Below are 20,873 nucleotides of genomic sequence, written 5' to 3' on the forward strand. Positions count from 1 at the left end.
TTTAATTACATTCGGTATAATATAAACAGAACTATTAAAAGTTATATTCAAAGTTTCATGGTAGGGATTGTGAGTTTTTATTTAATAACAAAAATCATTCAATCATAAAAAATCATTGAATTTTTTTGTTAGCAAAAAAATTAAATCATTGTAACGTTTTAGTGCTAGGTAATTTTTATCGCAAAATTTTATTTGGTTGCTTAAGTTGTAGTCACTAATATCATCATTCATATGTTGCGTCTAATTGATAATAGTTTTGGGGCGTACTTTCGGTGCTGTCATGTATGTTCCGCGCTTGTCATATTTTCCCCACGTTAGCAACGGTGTGTGAACGCCGATTACTTTGCAAGTGACGAATATTTGGGATAGAAGAAAGTTTTAGCTGTTTATTTCATTTTAGTGTGCAATTTGTATTCAACTGCAGCCATGATGGTGAGTTAAATTGTCATGGTGTAGTTGTAGTGTGGCATTTTACCTTACTCGATCGTTGAATCGCTAACAATTTTTCTTTATTTTAGGACGGATTAGACGACGGCACTGAGATCCTCAACAATGAAGATAACAGAAAAGTTGGTATTAATTATGAACAATTAATAACACAATTATAATTACGTAGGCGTAGAATTTACAAGTGCGTGTGACATTGCATTAGTTGGCTTAATGGAACTGTTATTAGCAAGCTGAAACGATGTGACACTTAAGTCTAGGCTCAAACCGTCAGAATTTAGTCTGTTCGCAGTACCATAGACGTCACTAGTACTGAGAAATAAACACACAATAAATCCTAAGTTATTTTACATCTCGGGGTACTTATTTTATCAGCAGTCCCTTAATAGGAAGTGTGTAAAATCTTAAGTATGTTCTCTGGTATTGTGTTGAATAAGCATGGTTTACTCGGTGTATGGTTCTAGTGAAGTTTTGCCATAAGTTTGGGTATACCTCTGTGAGTTTGTGATATAAATTGAACAAGGTTGACTTTTTCTTAAGGAATTGAAAATATAAATTTTTCTGTCAAATAGGGCAGTTCAGGTTTGTGATGGCTACGTAGTGCTCCACTGTGATAATTTTTCCGTATCACATATCCAAGTTTATCCCTTGATCCTGATGGCATGGTCCTGTGGACCATTATAGTTGCCGTTTTAATTTAGTACGTCGAAAGATCTTGGCTAAATAAAAACTTGTCAGGTCTTGTGGAAATATTTTCTTTTCTGTTAAACTTATGATCATTGTCCATTATTATATTGCAAGTTTTCGTAATCTGCAGGATATTTCAACGTACTAACTTAAAACGGCAAGCATCATGTACCACAGGATCAACGTTTACAGGATCATGCCATCAGGATCAGGGGATAAACTTGGATATCTGATTGGAACTTTTACCCTTTATTGTCTAGGTGGTTTGCATTCCTGGAATGTTTTGACTGTGTTGGCTTTTAGAGTAATTTATCTTTCAATGACTCTGGTTAGGAGTGTTCGGTATAGACTATGCTTACACTCTTGTGTTTTTGTGTTCCATTATTTGTCATTTGAATAAATCCATCTTTGAGATGCAAGCCATTTCAGATTTTATACTGAGGAGACTGGATTGTCATGTAATGCTCCTCACTTTCCATTATCTGTTACCTGATCATTTTATGTCTGCTTCACACGTCATGAAAACATAATGCAACGTGAAATAATTAAATTATAACAGACTAGCTATTACCTGCGGCTTCGCTCGCTGAAATAATTTTCCAATGCTTGCTTTTGTAAGGTATGCAATATAACCGATGGCTTTTTTTTCTACACACAGAGTTTTGTTTCTAGTAGTATTTATAATAAGTAATAAATTACACAATTCACATATCGCACACACATCCCGTTCATCAACCATAACCTGAATGCTCTGCCATGTTACTCATGAGGGCCAAGTATGGTAGCTTCTAGTGACTTATCATTGACATCCGACTTATTAACAAGGAACCTTTAAGTACGGGAATGCAAATCAGAATAAGGAAAGCAGCCGCGTGAAACGGGGCAAGGGACTCCTACATCCCAGCTTAACTGTTAAGTTTAGTTCACATTCTACTTTTGCAGTTGAATATATATTATATATTCAACATCACAGTAAATGTGTTATTATTTAGATTTTTTTTTACCCCTTTTTAAAAGTAACAATCTTTTTAATGCATTTTTATCAACAGTGAAAAATGATGCTGTTTACAATGTTTTTTTTTTTAATTTTTTTTTTTTATTCATGTACTACTTTGGTGTATTTTGTCGGGTTTACTATTTATCTTTAAGTTGGGCTAATGCCTAGTGGTGAGCATCCCGCCTCTCCCCTCCCCTATCCTCTTGTCACCACTTCCTAAATGCCCACTTCCTCGACCTCCAACAGTCTACCAGCCGACTCTTTCATTCCCTTCCCTGTCCTTGCTGGGAATGAGTGTCACCCCCTCTCCGTCTTCCAGACCTCCTTCATCACAGTCTCTCCATCCATCATCTTCTCTGAAGAGTGCTTATCCCAGGTTCCCGACTTTACACACTGCCTACCTGGGTACACACACAGTGTGCAGAGCATCAGGAAAAACAACGCAATTCGAAAACTACTCGAGATATCCTATTGGAGTCTGCTTACAAAAAGGGATTAAGAACTCGCTGAGGGCCGATAAGAAGCTTTGTTTCCTGATTTAAGTTCTTTAACTTTATTTTTATTAGAGTGAAAATGGCTGAAAGGTGTGTTTTCAGAGTAATTTTCAGGCGTAAACAACCAGTACAGATTCTTGAAAGGACTTCAGGGACTTGGATTACGCCTTTATCTTCATTTCTCCGCCCTACAATGTTTAGGTTACTGCACAGATATCATAGTTGTCTTGTGCACGATGAGCCTTGCGCTAGATGCGATACTGCGCTAGAAGCACCAGCAATATAGCACTTATCCCGCCTCACTAAATCAGATACACCCCTGACTAGGCAGGCTCTTTTTACAGCCTAGTTTTTATAGCTTCAAAATACTTTTTGATTATCTTCATGAAGACAATTGATAATATTTGTATGAATAATCGTATGAATTTTTTTCCCTACAAATCGGACTTACTTTTATAAGTTATTTAAGTACCTTTTTTATATTTTTTTTTTTTGGTTTCAGTTGTAATTAAAATATTTTTTATTATTTGGGTCTGTGTAATACTTACTGTGTAGTGTATAAATTGGTCACAGCAGTATTTTGTGTGTGGTTTTGTCAAGAGTTACCAAAAACATAAATGTCGGCTTTTCTATTTTTGAGTTAAAAATTTTACACCTGCCATTGCAGTCGTATTTTTTTTTTTGTTATGCAGACACGTGGGACATGCATTGTTACTCTGTGGTCATGTTTCCAAAAATTTGAAGTGCCACAGTTAATAGAATTATTTTCAAAGAAGTTATAATTTTTGTACAGTTTCCACATTTGGATGTTATATTGGTACTGTTTTGAATCATGGAAAATTACTAATGATCTGTGTCGCTTGTGGCCACACGGTCCCTGTCGGACCGACCGCATAGTGAGAACACACAAGTATCATATGACTCCATGTTTAAACATGTGATGAAACAAGTTGGACGAGAAGCGAGTTGCAATTTGATTTCTTCTCCCGAGCAGCCGGGGCGGTCGGAGACCGTGGACCTGACGGACAACTCCCTCATGGTCGACATCTCGGACGCCCTGAGCGAGAAGGACAAAGTCAAGTTCACCGTACACACAAAAGTAAGTACGCAGGTGTGCAGAAGAGCCTTGTGTTTCATTTGGATGGTGCCGGTTTTCAAGCTGTTTGTCAAGACTGGGCTACATTCACAACAGCACGGGCACAGCACAGGTGTCCGGAAGTTCAATGCACAGAAAATAACAGATAGTAGCAACGATCGAAATTTTAAGCTAGAAATTCTTAATTTCTGAGCCTCTTGTATGTGAGTAAAGGATGATTCGTATTCAATCAAGTAAATTATCAGAAATAATTGACATTTACTAATGTAACTTATGGTCTTAAAAGAACCATGCTAATACACAGATAACTCTGAAATGGACACGTGGTTATTTACATCATACCAGGATTCTTAACCATCCTCTCTGAACATAAAAAAAAATTAATAAAATAATAAAAGTTTTAAAAGTGGGAAGGGTTTGACATTTCCTGTGGTAGTTTTCTGTCACTGTAGAGCACCCTCATGGAATTCTGGCAAGGAAATATTGGACAACTTTAAAAACACAAATATGTGTTTCTGACATTTTTTTTCTTTTCCAGACGACTCTTCCAGAGTTCCAGAAGACGGAATTCCTGGTGGTTCGCCAGCACGAGGAGTTTGTGTGGCTGCACGATCGCTTCGAAGAGAACGAGGCGTACGCCGGTTTCATCGTGAGTCCACTGGTTCACCAGCCTTGGTCACGTGCAGTCTCATTCGGTTTAGTGGGGAAACTAGCGATCAACTCACTTGAACGCTGTACATGGTCAACACTTGGTGGTGACCCGTAAGGTGGTTCAAACTGCTTGCACAGTGCAAAATTTTTTTTTTTTATTTTGCATTTATATGAATAATTGGGAAACAAATTTGATTTTTTGTGACTTACGTCTTTCTACATGAAAATTATTTTTTGGTGTTTAAACGTATTTATTTTTTAAGATTTTGTTACTATTCTCCTTTCATGTTTACTAAAACTGGGAAGAAAAAACAATTTCCAGCTTGTAATAAGGTTATAATTGACACTTTTATCTTCATTCCACCAATACTGCAATAAACCTAAAAAAAAAAAGTTTAACTTGTGAAGGTGAAACAGTTTGGCATAATGATGTGTGGTAGTTGTCAGTTCTTTCTTTCTAGTATTCCTTTATTGTTTGTGCCAAATTGACGTTTTTTTTTATGAACACCCACCCCTCGAAGTAACTCTCTAATTCGTTCCAGGAAAACAGAGCATTAATCAAATACATTTTTTTTCATACTAGTACATGTTAACCAAACTGTTTCCAATTGGGAAGTGTGCCTACTGACTTATGTTGAATCAATATAGTACCCCCGTTTAAATTATTTTACAAATATATGTCTAAATACATGTAAAGTACATTTAAATGAATGTTTTTGAGATTTAACAAACTAAAATGAAATTTCAAAAAATTCACGTACCACATTGTTTACGTAACAGGGCTTGGGCATAATGTTCCTAAGTGGATGCTAACATCGTTTCTGATCTACAAAATAATAGTGTTATTAGTATGAGATATATTTAAGTACTAATAACATTAAAAAGAAACAAACTTAATGTTTTCTATTATTGGAAATATTATTTAATCTGTTAGCATAATTCCTGTCTCTGTTTACTAAATGTGTGTCTGCCATTATTTACTACTAGCGCATTTACCACTAGCACATTCTATTAAAAGCGAGGTAAACTAGCTCTGAAAGCTTCTAGCTTTTCTCTTTAAAGGTGTTGCTGACATGGGGGATGATGCAAGATAAACGTTGACTGAACACACAGGCGGTCTCTGAGATAAATATGCAATGAAGGAAGCGAATAGTTATTAAAGAAAAAAGAAAAATATAGTTTAACATTTTTATTCCTTGGGTGTCATTTTAATTTTGTCCCTTTGTGACGTCGATTCTGATTTGAGGGGTATATTCAAATTACTCTTAGAGATTCCATTTCGAGATTTGGATTATAGAGAAAATTCAGATTTTGTCCATCACTAATAAATACATAATTTAAAGTTCACTGAAAGGTCTTTAATATGGCATGTTTGTATTTCGGCCCATTCTGTAGTGAGGCAGCAATCTAATCTCTATACTTTCAGATTTTGGGCTGTTGATCGTGGCAGCCAGGAAGCATTACTGCAATTTTTGAGTTTGCTCAAGTTTTTTTTCATTCCGGTACAGCGATCCCCGTTTTTTGCGGCAGGTTTGCATCTCGGGTTTCAAATTTTCAGAACTTTGTATTCCCGTCGAGACTGTTGTTTTTGCGGCAGGTTGCATCTCACGTTTCAAATTTCCAGAACTTTGTATTCCCGTTGAGACACTGTTGTTTTTGCGGCAGGTTGCATCTCACGTTTAACATTTTCAGAACTCTGTATTGCCGTTGAGACTTTTGTTGACGCTGGTTTGACTCGGCGAAGTTGCCGATGCTTGTGTGGGCAGTGATGGTCTGACTGTGCCACGTCAGCGCGAAGGGGACGCGAGAGGGAACCTGTGTGATGGTGCGCAGATCCCGCCGGCGCCGCCGCGGCCGGACTTCGACGCGTCCCGGGAGAAGCTGCAGAAGCTGGGCGAGGGGGAGGGCACAATGACCAAGGAGGAGTTCAACAAGATGAAGCAGGAGCTCGAAGCGTGAGTGCCGGGCTCTTCCGAGCGTATCCTACACTCGTGAATAATTAGCTGTATCATTCAACATTTCAAATAAAATAATAATTTTTTTTCCTTATTAGTTGCCAATAGATACACCAAGTAAATCTCATGCACAAAAAAATTTTAATAAAAAATATATTTATTATGTATTAAGCTAAGAAGAGTTACTGATAAATTTTGATTTTCTGTAACACTTTATGTACCTATAACAAATAATCTGTGATTATGACTAAAAATTACATAAAATATGTTATTTTAAATACATAGTAAATTATATTATCTAAATTATTTTCAAATTTTAAACAAGGGCTTTAACTAAGTATCTGCTGTGATCTTCAGTTTTGCACTCTTCTCGGAACATAACTGTTGCAGGCCAAGATTCCTGTTCAAGTGTCGCGGTAGTGCGCGATGATCATGTCGTAACCTTGATATTTATACCTTTGAGTGACTCAAATTTAAGAACTTTTTTCGATGAAATCTCCGGTTTTAAAAAACAAAATTGGCCGAAAAGTTAAACAATAGAATCTTGTCCGTGCTAATTTAACTGATATGTGTTTCGTGTTCGGTGAAACAGGACAGTGTGGTAGCTGTAAGAGTCCGGAAGTGCGGTCGATGCCGAAGGGGACGGTGTGGCTTGCCCCAGGGAGTACCTGGCGACCTTCAAGAAGACGGTGGCCATGCACGAGGTGTTCCTGTGCCGGCTGGCCAACCACCCGGTGTTCCGCAATGACCACAACTTCCGGGTGTTCCTGGAGTACGACCAGGACCTGTGCGTGCGCGGCAAGAACCGCATGGAGATGCTGGGCGGCATCATGAAGACCTTCGGCAAGACGACGGACGAGCTGTTGCTGTCGGCGACCATCAAGGACGTCAACGACTTCTTCGAGCAGGAGAAGACCTTCCTCATCGACTACCACAACCACCTCAAGGACGCCACGGCCAAGGCCGACCGCATGACCAAGCGCCACAAAGGTAGCAGCCGTGCCGCTTGTGGTTTTGAGATCTCGTCCGCTTCAACGTGCCTTGGACCGGAAGGGAAAACTTGTTTTTTTTTTTTTTTTTTTTGCAGATGTGGCAGACTCTTACATCAAGATCTCCACCGGACTGGTGCAGCTTGCGACAATCGACAGCAGCGACCTTGAGAAGTTCTTGACCAAAGTGGCGGAGACGTTCGAGAAAGCTCGGGTGAGTACAGGTTACTTCTTCTATCTGCTCTAACGCTTTTAAATTTTCTCTCTTTGCTGAATTGTACGTGTTCATCTCTGATTTTTTTTTTTTTTTTTTTAGATATTTAAATTTTATTAAGTTCTTAATCACTGTCCACATTTTGGAAAGTAAGGGAAATTCCTCAGTGATGTTGGTTTGAGTGTTAAATGTCATTCTCCAGAATACTTTCACCCAGGATGTGAAAGTATTTTTTTTTTTATTTCAGATGTTTTAGTTTAGTCATACACTATAAAGTGGGGTATGTCAAGGTTCTGTTGAATATGAAAACAAATAATGTAAGTTTGGATGAGAAAGAGGCCAGTTACGAGGATGGCAGAGGCTGAACTATCTTTTATCTCTGAAATACCTATGCCAAATAGATAAATTTGTTTTAAAAACAAATAAAAATTAAATTTTGTCCTGGGGGGGGGGGGGGAGAGGGGATGGGAAAGTCGGGGAAATTTTTTTTTCAGATCTGTGTGGACGATAATGCTTAAAAGTTTGTACCATCGCCTTGATTGGGGAATAATTACTTTACCCTGCAATTTGTTGTCAGTTTGATCGAGACTAAAACTTCTAAACGTTTGTTCCAATCGCGAGTCTTTGTCCAGTTGGGAATATGTGACCGGTCCGCTCTTGTGCCGGGATGGTTGTCGCTGTTTGTCGCTCTTGTGCCGGGACGGTTGTCGCTGTTTGTCGCTCTTGTGCCGGGACGGTTGTCGCTGTTTGTCGCTCTTGTGCCGGGACGGTTGTCGCTGTTTGTCGCTCTTGTGCCGGGACGGTTGTCGCTGGAGGGCGCGCTTGCCCCGCGTGTTGCAGAAGATCGAGGGGCGCGTGGCGTCGGACGAGGACCTGAAGCTGTCGGACACGTTGCGCTACTACATGCGCGATTCGTTCGCGGCCAAGCGCCTGCTGTACCGGCGCCTGCGCTGCCTCGCCGACTATGAGAACGCCAACCGCAACCTGGAGAAGGCCCGCACCAAGAACAAGGATGTCCACGCGGTGAGTCCCCGGCGCTGCCCGCCTCCAGAGTTGTCACTGACAAGTTAAAAAAAAATCTGTAGACTGTAAAGTCGGTTTACGGACGATGGTTTAACGTGACAACGTCATAACAAAACATTTGATGAAATGATTGCATACTTTTATGAATAAAATTGAATCATTTTTATTGAATTTATCACTATTTTGTATGGATACAAAGGAGGAGTGAAATGAAATCTACAATTTAATAGATAAATTTACTTTTATTTGTACTCATTAATTCAAATATGTTTATTACTTTAACAAAGATTAATTTAACTATAACTTTTATACACGTTTGTTATTTAACTTCTTCCAATCTGTGTTATTCTGTTAAGGATAGGACGATGATAGGAAAAGTATGAACCGAATGGGAGTGTTTCAAGTTTAATGTGCCTCGAAAAAGTCAAATCGAAGGGTTGTTGCAATCGAGTGGAAGAGAGGTAGATGCGACGCAAGCGTACAATGAGCGTAACTGGACATTTTTTCGTGTGTGCAGCCGGCGTTCAATTTATTAGATGTTGTCACGTCAAAAAAAATTACTACGAAATCTATCGTGCCAGTTGGAAACCTGAGTAGACGTTTATAGTGTTCTGAAAAAAACCCTTCTCCCCTTCCACATATTTTTTGACATTTTTTTGTTTGTGATAGGACATGACTTCAAGGAACTGATTATTATACGAGAGAATTTACAGTTTTCATCTACAGAAATTAGAATTATAATGCAGTACAGTAGTAGTTTTTAATCTGGAATTCAGGACCGAGGTCGCGCTGGCTTTGGCAATTTTATTGGATTATTGAGCTAAAACCCCCGTTATCACCCCTCATGGTACCCAGGGGGGGGGGGGGGGGGTTACAGTGCTATTAACAATGGAAATCCTCGCACTGCGCAACCATTTTGGTTATCACTAATTGTTTGGTAAGATTAAATTTAGGTTTCACAATATATTTATAGCAGAGGAAGTCTTAAGTACATGTAAATGTTAAAATTATTTTTCTCATTTACTCTGTACATTAAGCAAGAGCGGAAAATAATTTGTAACAAATATTAAGACAATGTATATTTATGGGGTGGTGTTTACTTATAAATTTGACAAAAAAAAATCCTTGCAATAGTATTTCCGAATCTGCACAATGCATGCTTTCAAGATAGTTGAAAAGATGCTCAGATATATTGCAATAATCGTAGTGTGTTGACGTTTCAAATGTACTTCAGCAGTTGATCGTGCTTTTACATAGATTATTTTTGGTTGTGCAATTTTTTTATTTACAAGCAGTGGCATTTTGTTAGCTTGCTAAATGTTCCTACATTGTGTGTGGTATGCAGGATGTGCTTATTACTCCAACTCAAGCAGTCTAAATCATATGTATTGATTTTTCTGAAAAAAGACAAAACATTAAATTATCTTAAACTTGTGACTTCAGACATCCCTGATATATTCCCAGTAGAAATAGCCAATGAAAGGAATTTTTCCAAGATAGTAGGAAGTGCATTGATTAAAAAATGAATTACGTTGTGCTATATGTTTTTTATTAAAATATTTTTAGAAAAATTCAGAAAAAAAAAATCAATTTTTTTCCCCATGTTTTGTATTTATCTTTTCCTGAAGAAATTAGGGTACCCTATTTACAATTTCATTTTAAAAAATTAAAATTTTTAAAGGCAAAAGTTAAAATAAATTTGTGTAATGAAAATGATGATTTGCTTGGTTGTATTAAAATAGGTGGGTATTTTATTGTCATTAACTAAATGGTGATCATCTAATACAGGGTTCATATGCCTCGTTACTATCTTTAAAAAGTCTTTAATTTAATAAAGGCCCTTAAGTCCTTAAATTTTACTAAGAATCCTTAAAAACTTATGATAGACTGATAGTGTGCAAGTATGTGGATATTTTAATGTTCTTTGGTTTTTGACTTTGCAGCAAACAGCGCTTTGTGCACGCACAGTACAATTGGCAAATTTTGGGTTATATTTTTTTTTTGCACCACATTTTTAAACTGAAAAGTTGTGTTGTACTGTCTTTGAACTTATGAAGTAAATGTTGTTGGTGATCAAATTAAATATTGGGCTACTCATTTCAGATAATCCATATGCTTAGGTTAGATATGTGTTCCAGAGATAAGTCTGTACCAAAAGGCTGATCTGTAAGAATTGAACTAACCAACAAAATAAATTGTTGTGCATTAACTATTAAACATTGTTATTTTCTTGAGGGAGTTTTTTAATATTGCAAATAGTTTTTTATCTCTCTATAGTAGTGAAGGTGATAAATTAAGGGATCCTTAAAAACTCCGTAATTTTTGATTGCACAAGAGGGTATTAATCTATTTAGGATATAGTTTGTTTATGCAATGTACATAGTGGAGACTGAAGTCGACTATTAAACTGCGGAACTCTTAAACCAGTATTGTCGAGAAGGTATCTACAGTTGTTTGAAATTTTACGTCTAGTCTGAATTCAACACAACACAATTTTTTTTTCCTGTGTGGATGTTTGTGTGTTAGTGTGACAAACGAACACATCTCTAATAGTGTATGCTTGTGTTTCGCTTCCCAGGCCCTGGAAGTTGCGGATGTAAGTAATGTCTCACAGAATCTGGATCGGCTGTTGTAGACTTTCCTAGCACCCGATGTTAACGTGCATTGTGTAAATTTGTGTGACCCTCCCTTTTAGACCCTGCTGCTGTATTTTTTTTTATAGCTGTTTAAGTGCCATGTTAGCTGCATCCTTTAGATTTGTTTGCTCTAGGTGCATTGTTTACGAATGGATTCCCTAAAATTGCGTGATAGAAAGCATGCAGCATCTTGTAGCTTTACGGAATAATCTTTAGTGAGGTTCCGAATGCCTTGGTGTACAAGTCATTAAAAAAAATTGTGTGAGTAGTAAAATTGTTTGGCTCGTACAGCTAGACGTTCTTGAACTATGGGTAACTATGGTTACACTAGATTTTATGGTTTCATTTTTATCTTGATTACATTTTTAAAATGTAAGATGTCAACATTGGTGTCATTTTAATAAGTGATGATGGTGCATAGAAGATGTTATAAAGTTACATAATATTTTTTCTGCACAAAATAGTCATGGTTTGAATAAAAATAAGCAGAATTTATGTTCTAACAGTTCCTAAATATAGTACATTTTTTAATCCATTTTGTCCTATAATTATTAATGGCGGTCTCTGTTGCCAGATTTATAACTTTATAGCTTGATAACAGTAAAATTTTATTTTTTACAACACTTTTAATTATAATAAGTTTAATTTTGATGTTTGTTGATTTTTTTTAAGATTATCAATTTCTTTTTGACAGTATTATCACAGTTGTGGTCATTGTGAGAAAAGAAATTCAATCCTAAACAGCAATTATTATTTCACAGAAGCTATTTGTAGGAATACATCACTGTTGATAAATAACCGGGATTCCATACAATTATGTTCTATGCTCAAAAGAGCTAAAGAAAATATTTATTTTGAGAATAAAAAATGCTTAAATAAGCAATATAAAAAAATGGCATCTTTCAATTACCAATCCTTAGAAATAATTAAATCAGATGATGCTCTTAATAAAATACAACAGGAAAATTAATTTCAAAGATCCTCATTTAAAAATTTAATTCCCAAAATACAATTTTCGAGTTTAATTTTTAAAAACTTTTACTATCTTACAAAGTTATATCTAAATATTTTTGCTCAACGGTGTACATATGGCAAAAGAACACATAAACAAGGACAGTGCTAATAGCATTTTTTTTTGTCTAGAAAAAAGAGTAAAGTCCTTTTTAAAGGCACACTGCAGTCTTAAGGATGTAACATGCTATAGTTACAATATGATGCTATTTCGGTTTCATCACAACTTTCCACAAAATCTTGTCCTTAACTTTGTCTAATGCAATATTTTTTTGCAGATTGTCATTATTATCTAAAAAAAATTTATTTAATTTCTATAATGTGTTCCATAAGCATTCATTCTGAAGTAATGATGAAACTATCTTCCTAAACAAATGTGTGTTGGTACCTTCCTTCTACATGCATTTTGCAGTTTCTTCTATCCAGGTTACGCCTCTTCAGAGTGCTAATGCGTGTTGCATCTGCCGAGCTAAGCTTCCTCCCAGGACTATCGTAAAACCTAACTTTGGGGGCTTTGTTAGGGATCAGACAATCAAATCACCAAATATCATCTAATCAATGCTATTCGATAGATTCTATTTCCAAGGAAAAAGATTTGAAGAAACGTATTTGAGGATGTGTAGTAAATTTTTAAAAAATCAGTACTGAAGTGTTAACTAGGCCTATTTTTTTCTTTGTATCTATCTTATCACCGTTCTCCGAGGTACATTTTAAGTGTAAACATATACATACTAAATCAATTACATTATGTATTGATTCTGGAAAATTAATGAATCGAACAATGAAATGTTTAAATTTTTAAACAGCGTAGTTAATATTGTTAATTTCTTGAACATTATTTTATTTTTGCCACCGGACATCAAGGTTTGTATTAAAGGGGTGGATTTGTGATGCTCTTTGGGATTCTTATTTGAGATTCAGATTGGAGAACGGTATTCGACCCCTCGTTACGCGTATACTCTCCTTTATTGCCCATTCCTGGACCTTCCTTTAGGGCCGTAGCTGGGTTTACGTGATGGAGGGGTCATTTGATTAAATTTTCTTTAATTGAATTCAAAAAGAAAATTGATTGCTACACATTAATAGTAGACTTTTATAACTTTCAACTTTTACACACATAAATTTAAGTAATGATTTTGCTTGAGAAAAGAAAACTAAAATTTTTAAATTGCTTTTAATACTTTTGTTTTAAGTAAACTGTTTGGTGATTTCTTTCAAACAAGTTGTATGTATGCTAAATTAATACATGAAACATACATCAAGTTAGAGGCATGTCGGGCTATAATTGAGAGGAAAATACATATTGTAGCTCACTAACAATTACAATAGTCCTTCTAAGATAATCTCCCGGTACCTGTACGCAGAATAGGAGCTGTAAATTACTTATTCTGCTCGCCTGCTGTTTCCCACCCTTTTAAACCCTGGGAAGGAGAGATTCAGACACCGCTGGCTTCGTCTCTGCTTCCTTCCGTCGGGCTGAAAGCTCTGTTCTCCCTGGCAGCGCTGGAGCGGCACGATGCCTCGCCCACAGACACGGGGCCCCTTCCTTGGTTCGCTCGGCGCCGTGCAAGTCCTTGTGGGGTCGACCTCCGCCCTCGCGCCGTGCTCATCTGGTCTCCGCGAAGCTCTATTGCTGTGGCCAAGTCTGTGTGGGAGATGCGCTTCTATGCCTTGCCAGATCCCGTACTGTTTCTCGACTCTTCTGTGCAGTCGGTACAAGGCAGTGAATATTCTGTTCGGATCTATAAATTAATTTTACTAAGAATAAAATTTAATTTCATTTACGCTTAATTAAAAAAAAAAAAATTACTCTGAAAATAATTTTTTTTATAAAGTACATGTCTTGTGTTGAAACAATCGAATTTGTGATGTTCCCGGCCAAATGAATTCAAGGACTTTTTAGCATGCTATGTTTATATTTATCTTTAATCATAAGCACAAAATTATTCTCTTGAGGTATCCTATATTTTAAGTGGTGCGAAATGTTTTTTTTTAATATATGTTTTTTTTTTTAAAAAACTTAAATCCTAAAATAAGTTTTAAGATTATAAATATGTCCCTAGGTACATAGTTGATAGTTATTATTTCGTTGTTTCATCTTCTGATATACATGTTTTTATTATAAAACATTTGTTTTATTCAGCGTTATTCGAAACATTTTTTTTTTTTTTATTTAAATTTTGCTTGCTCTTGCCCGAAGCATTTTCCATTGCTTTGAACTAATTCAAAGTTAGCGGTTGTTTTGTGAGTGGTTTCAGTTTTTCTGTGTTGTAAGTTATCCAAAAAAATATTGGGTTGTTTGCAAAGTAATTTTTTGGAGTGCATGTGTGATGACAGTATTGCATTTCCTTGCGAATGTGTGCTTGAGTGCAGAGCAAGTTGCATGACATCCATGGTTCTTTAGCTAAGGTTAAAAAAAAAAATCTGAAAGCATTGAACTGATAGTTTTCATGGGTTTTATTTTTAAATAAACGTGACATTTCAGGATAATTGTCCAAAAAGAATTGGTCTACTTTGTGAAATAGTGTTTTTTTTATATAATTACTGGTCATTTTTAGACTTTGTATTACTTCTGATACCTGATTAGAGATTAAAGATTTGTCAAAGAAAACAGAACTAAATAATTCAGTTTTTATTAAATTTTTTTAATATCATTTAGTTAGGCAGTGTGCACTTTGATTTTTTTTTTAATAGCTGAATTTTTCTGGTAGATTTTCTTTGTATGGAAATATATTCTGTGCAAATTTCAAGTTTTTTTATATATGTACATTTATTTTGATTTTGTGAGAAGTCCTTCACAGAGGGGGGCCTACTTGCACTTCCAAAATTGTGACTACGAAATGAGTTTGATAAACGTAAATTCAAAACTGTGTTATGGACAACTTTGGGTATATTGTATATATCTGCATATTGCATGCAGAACATAAAAGCACCTATTCAGAGATGACTTGTAGGTTAAAATCCATGTGCAAAACTCTTGGTCCGCTCTTCCCCCCTCCCCCTACTCGGAATTTACAACACTGCCCCACTTCTCTCTGTTCTCCTCTGGGAATTACCATGGCTCCCCCTTCCACCCCCGGGGAATTTCCACAGGGCCCCTCCCCCCTTTCCACCCCCGGGAATTTCCACAGTTCCTCCTTCATAACCCCATAGTGACTTTTGGCCCGTACTGTATATGTAGGGGTGGATACAGGATTGTCTGGAATACTCTCTTTCCAATAAAACAGAGGCAACAGGGCTTAATATCTAAATACTTACAACATAGTCTAGATATTGGTTCCAGTCTTAATTTTTTAATAGCTTTATGTCCATTTTTCATAGTTAATTAAAGAAAAAAATTGCCTTAAAAAAATTTAATTAGAATTAATTTTATCCAGTGCGCCTTTCACCATCCGGATCCGACTCTTGAGTGCATGCTCCTTTCAGTTTGATGTAGATTCAGGTGAAACCTGTCCACCGCTTGACCGGCCCCAGGTGTCCTTGTGTGTGCGTGTGGCGAGAGCAGTGAAGTTGTGTGCGCGCGTGGCGAGGGGAGTGAAGTTGTGTGTGTTCCCGGCGTAGGCGGAGCTGGCACAGCAGCAGGCGTGCGAGAAGTTTGAGCAGATGTCCGACAAGGCGAAAGAAGGTGAGCTTCATTCCTGCGGTCAGATCTAAACTGTGCAGTTTGGCTCTGTGTGAATTGTAGCTGCTAGGTGTGCGGTTTATTAATTTATGTATTTAAATATTTCTGTATTTTGTGGTTTATTTATACACTGCCAAAATTAGCCCTTGGCTGATTTAGACTCTAAATAAACCAATTGTGTGATTCAAGTTAACGCCCTAAATATTTTTGGGATTTTGGGTTAGAATTTATGGAGTTGACTTAGTCATGATTAATCAACTCAAATTCACACTTAGTAAAAAAAAATTCTTAATGCTGACATTTTGCACAATTTTAAAAGCACCCATAAAGATTAGCATATGGTTACATGCTTATGCGAAATCATGAAGTTAATTGAAAATTTGTTGTTACAGTGGATAATATACAGTGAAGGCACTAAAACCACCTACTTCATATTATTTAAATTTTAATATGACTAATCAAGGGTGCTTCCATTTTGTTTTGTTACAACCCCAGCAATAACTTAATATCAGCAGCAGTAAACATGCAATATTCACAGATCCTTGTGCAAACAGCTATTGAAAACAAATTACAACTGTTGCAAAGAAAGAACATTACTGCTATCTAGCAAAGATATGTTTGTAGTGTGTGACAAACTTAAAAACATTGCTCTTCCCAACCTGCGGTAAAAAAAAAAAAAAAAAAAAAAATCATTAGAATATCATTCTTTGGTATGATATCTAAATTGTTTTGCGCACTAAATTATTGGAGTATAATTTTGTTTTGAAATTTGTAACTTGCACATTCCTCAACATAGTTTTGTGATAGTTCATGAAATTATTACTATTATCCAGATAGCCTCCTATTATAATATTTAGCCTTTCTTTGATTTGGAATTTTTATGCATTAAATATTTTTAATTTTGGCATCAGTGCTGTAAGTTTTTAGCTGTAAAAAAATTATATTTTTTTTTTCCAGAGTTGATGGACTTCAAATCTAGACGTGTGTGTGCGTTCCGCAAGAACCTCATTGATCTCGCAGAGTTGGAAATCAAGCATGCAAAGGTTTGACTTGCAACCGGGTTTTATCTATTTTCATAGTGTATGGTGTGCTGAGGTTATTTTTGCTGCACTCGTCTCTTGGATTAATTTTTTTTTATTGTACCCTAGGCACTGTCCGAAATGTCGTTTTAAGTCTTTATTTCTACAACCTGATAACTTTACAATTTTTTATTTTGAGCAGGTAATTTATGTTAAAAAGACTCCTATTTTTCATTTTGTGTACTTGAGAAGACCTAAGTTCAACATTGTTTCAGGTAAATATTAAGAACGCACTCCAGTAAAGCAAAGGAATTTTGGGTAACTTGCCAAATTTTGTTTTAAAATTTTTTGCTTAATTTTGTAATTGATTGGGTGTTAAATTTGCTTGTGGCTGGAAACAAAACCAGTGATAACTCGTGCAGTTTCTAGTACTATATGTGGAAAGGAGGATCCAAGTTGTTGATTGGTCAGCCTACTCACCTCCCACATTGCAGTTTCTCATTTTTGAGAACATGTGATACTGCCTATTACAGTATCTTGTGGGGTTTCTGGGGGTATCCTTACTTCCCCCAACCTCTCATTTCATCTCATCACAGGTCATTGTCATAGTTGACCCTGATAGAAATGAGATGTCAAGAAAATCAGTATCTTGTGATTTTTGCTATCTTAATTCTCAATAACTAATAGTGACTGATAATATTATATACAAATTACATATGAAACATCCATTTTAGGCATAAATAGGTAAATAAATAAACATTGGCAGGACAAAATCTGCCAGGTTCTGATAGTATTTTACATTTGTGAATGATTTGAAATTTGTTTCAACATTTCAAGTAAAAAATTTTTGTCTTTAATTACCAATATATATACTTGGGACTCATTAACAAAAAAATTTAAATGAGAAGAGTGTAATTTGCATGAAGCCCTTGAAGGTTTATTGAGTAACTTGAATTTATTTTCTACAAAACAGTTCATACCTGTTATTTTATGTGTTAGAAATAATATGTGAATATGATTTAAAATAATTTAAAAAAAAATGCTATTATGTATGCAGTAAGTATTATCAACAAAAAATTTTTTCAAACTTAAAATTTTCATGGTTAAGAAAAAGCATTGCTAGATATATCATTTAACTGTATTTTTTTACTATTTTTTGGACTCCTGTAAAATATGAAAAAATAAAGTTTCATTGTAGGTTCAAACAACTCTTAAAATATTTAATATTCTTGAATAATTTGATATTTGACTTGAAATTTGATTTGAATAAAAAAAAAGTACTCGCAGAATCCTAGTTCTAATGTCCTAGTTCATGAGATGTAAAACAAAAATAAATAACTGTACCTCGGTGGTGTAAGACATCCATTTTGGTTAAAATGCACTTTTCTTACAATTAATTGAATCAATTTTGCTCTTTCTAGTAGTATTCAAACCTGTCCAGAGATTCAACAAATTAATATGTACATCTAGAAGAGACATAGAATTAATTGTCGAATTGTTAAATAAATTCCCTATAAAATTGAAAAAAATATATCTCTTAAATACAAATTATGTCAAAAATGTGATACAGTAAATCTTTGATTAACCCCAACCTGTTGAACCATCAGTTTCTGTTGACCATTTTCGTCTAAACAAAATGTGTTGAATATTAACAACCAAAAATCTTTGAAATTGTGTACAGATTACTTTTACATCCTACTGTACAAAAAGGCTCGAAATGTATGTACCAATTATTTACATATGAAGGTTTTTATTTTCAGCCGAAGTCCGCAGCAAAATCACGTTTATGTTTCTACTTGTTAAAATAATTCTGTTATCAGTCTATTCGGTTATCCGCTGCAGTTCTGGTCCAGTCAGTAATGGTTAGTCAAAGTTTCACTTTACTGTCCATGAGAAAAAGATAAGTGAGTAATTAAGGGAGACTATAAGAATACAGGGATAACCCGCTCTCCAGTGTCTGCGAGTCAGTATCGCATGCCTCAGAGGTGCAGTTGACATGATAGCCTCGTGTCCTACGAGGTACAGTTGACATGGTAGCCTCATGTCCATGAATCCTTGGAAAGGTGGAATTGTCCTTGGAAACTTTAGAATTGTTCCTGAATTTTGGCATAAATCTTTGGATTTTATTTTTCGTAAAGTACATATTTTGATTCTTAGATCGAATAAATATTATACTCACTGAGTTGTGTATTTCGGTCCGAGTCGCACTTCCCGTAGTAAGCAGTAATCGAGGCGTGTGACTGTCGTGTCGGCTGCAGGCCCAGGTCCAGCTGTTCAAGAACTGCCTGGCGTCGCTGAACGAGGAGTGACGTCCGTTCCTGCCGGTCGCGACTGCCGACCTCTCGTCCTTCGTCGGCTAGCGGGCGCCCCCGACAGAGCGTGCCCCGCCCCGACGCACTTCCCCCCCTCCCCGACCTCCCCGTTGCGCCCGTCGCGAGCCGGGCGCTGCATTTCTTTCTTCGAGCATCTTGTGTACTGAATACAGTGTGTGTTACTGCGTGTGTCCCCCTCTCCCTTCGCAAGTAAATGCGTGTTTTTGGTTTTTTGTGTGCAAAGCGTGTTGAAGATGACAATATTTTTTTCTATTGCATGTATTTACTGTGTTAAATGGGTCTGAAATGAGTAAATCCAGGGTGTATTTATTTTTTGTTAATAATCTGAATTTTGTCTTTTCTTACTGCACATTCCTCGTACTTGTTTTCAAATTTTTTTACATATCAATGTTGTCCTATATAGCATTGTTTGTCTGTTGGTAACTTTAGTAATATTCCTGTTTTTTCCTTGGAATCTGTAGAAATTATGTAATAAAGAATTTTGTTTTTTTATATTTTGAAAAGCTGAGACAAGCTTCTTAATATTTATGTACTATGTCATTAGTTTTCCTTTTTAATTATGCATTGATTAAAGGCATTTGCACCCCTTTTTGCTATAAAGCACTATTAAACATTCTTCAAAACTTTTACACTAAATTAGTGAATTTGGTTTTACTACAATTGTATTGCTTCTTATGAGAAATCTGAAGTCTAAATGTAATTTAAGTGGTACGACGATAACTTTAAGCATGTTTTGATACTGTTTCATGTTACATATGAAAAATGTGTTGTAAATATTCTCAGAAAATAAAATATATTTTGTTTCTCAATCTTGTAGTATTGTAAAGATTAATGGTAGCAAGTAGCTCAGTTGAATGCTTGTGGAACTTATGGTGAAGGGAAAATAAGGTTTTCGAAATGTTTGACAGTTGTAGGGGATCTCTATTTGAAAGTAGGTGCGTGGCGGGTACCTACTGCTATATACGTTTGATGTCTTTACGTACTCTGTTCTTACCCAGAGGGAATTTACTACAGTTCAATTATAAAATTAATGTTTGAACGATTGTTTTCAGTTGGGTTAAGTCTTAAATGATGCAACAACTACAAGAATAGAGAACGGAACTTGTACTGTATAGAATGACTGGCAGCGCAGAATCTGTTAAGTGAAAAATATTTTTTTGTTCAGTCACGTTAGAGACATTTTTTTTTTGTTGCTGTTGAAGCAAAATAAATGCCCTCACATTCCTTTAACCATTCATAAATAGTACCTGTATTTTTTTTTTTTTGGGTATCAGAGAGATAAGAATTTTTTCACAGTCAATGAAACTTTTTTAAAATATGAATTAAATACTAAAAGCCAATATCTGTTGACATGTGGGCTAGAATTTGCAAATGGGCCTAAAAAAATTATTGCCTTAGGGACTTACTTCCAACTCCCCTGCCCTTCCATGATCAGCGTTTCAGAATTATGTGAGGGGCTGATGAACAAGAATTTTGCACATTTGAGTTTCCCAAACCTTGAACACCCAAAGCTAAATCTGGGGCAATATGTGTTCCACTTGCTAAGTTGTGACTCTGGCAAATTAAAGTTATTTTTAGGGTTAATAACCCTTGTCAGTTTTTTTTATTAATCTTGCCTCAATGGACAAAATGTCAAAACTCCATTTTTTTTCTTCTTTCAACTCATTTGTTGCTAGAAACTTTGTAACTACATAAATGC

General features: G+C 35.9%; 1 protein-coding gene across 1 annotated transcript; it reads left to right on the forward strand.

The window, feature by feature from the left end:
• The first annotated feature begins 222 nt into the window (after nt 1–222).
• LOC134539052 (sorting nexin-6) lies at nt 223–19,983 on the forward strand. The gene is made up of 11 exons (XM_063380760.1): nt 223–432; nt 519–569; nt 3,620–3,724; nt 4,260–4,370; nt 6,206–6,327; nt 6,989–7,317; nt 7,415–7,530; nt 8,371–8,553; nt 15,762–15,825; nt 16,780–16,865; nt 19,100–19,983. The coding sequence occupies exons 1-11, from the start codon at nt 427–429 to the stop codon at nt 19,148–19,150; spliced, it is 1,224 nt and encodes a 407-aa protein (XP_063236830.1). The 5' UTR covers nt 223–426; the 3' UTR covers nt 19,151–19,983.
• The last annotated feature ends 890 nt before the right edge of the window (nt 19,984–20,873 follow it).

This window comes from Bacillus rossius, chromosome 14, assembly GCF_032445375.1.
Source record: "Bacillus rossius redtenbacheri isolate Brsri chromosome 14, Brsri_v3, whole genome shotgun sequence".
Classification (NCBI taxonomy): Eukaryota; Metazoa; Arthropoda; class Insecta; order Phasmatodea; family Bacillidae; genus Bacillus; species Bacillus rossius.

Excerpts from the sequence above, each read along its gene's own strand:
- LOC134539052 (XM_063380760.1), top strand. Across the intron at positions 8,554-15,761 it reads AGAACAAGGATGTCCACGCG|GCGGAGCTGGCACAGCAGCA; the intron begins GTGAGTCCCCGG and ends TTCCCGGCGTAG. Across the intron at positions 15,826-16,779 it reads GTCCGACAAGGCGAAAGAAG|AGTTGATGGACTTCAAATCT; the intron begins GTGAGCTTCATT and ends TTTTTTTTCCAG.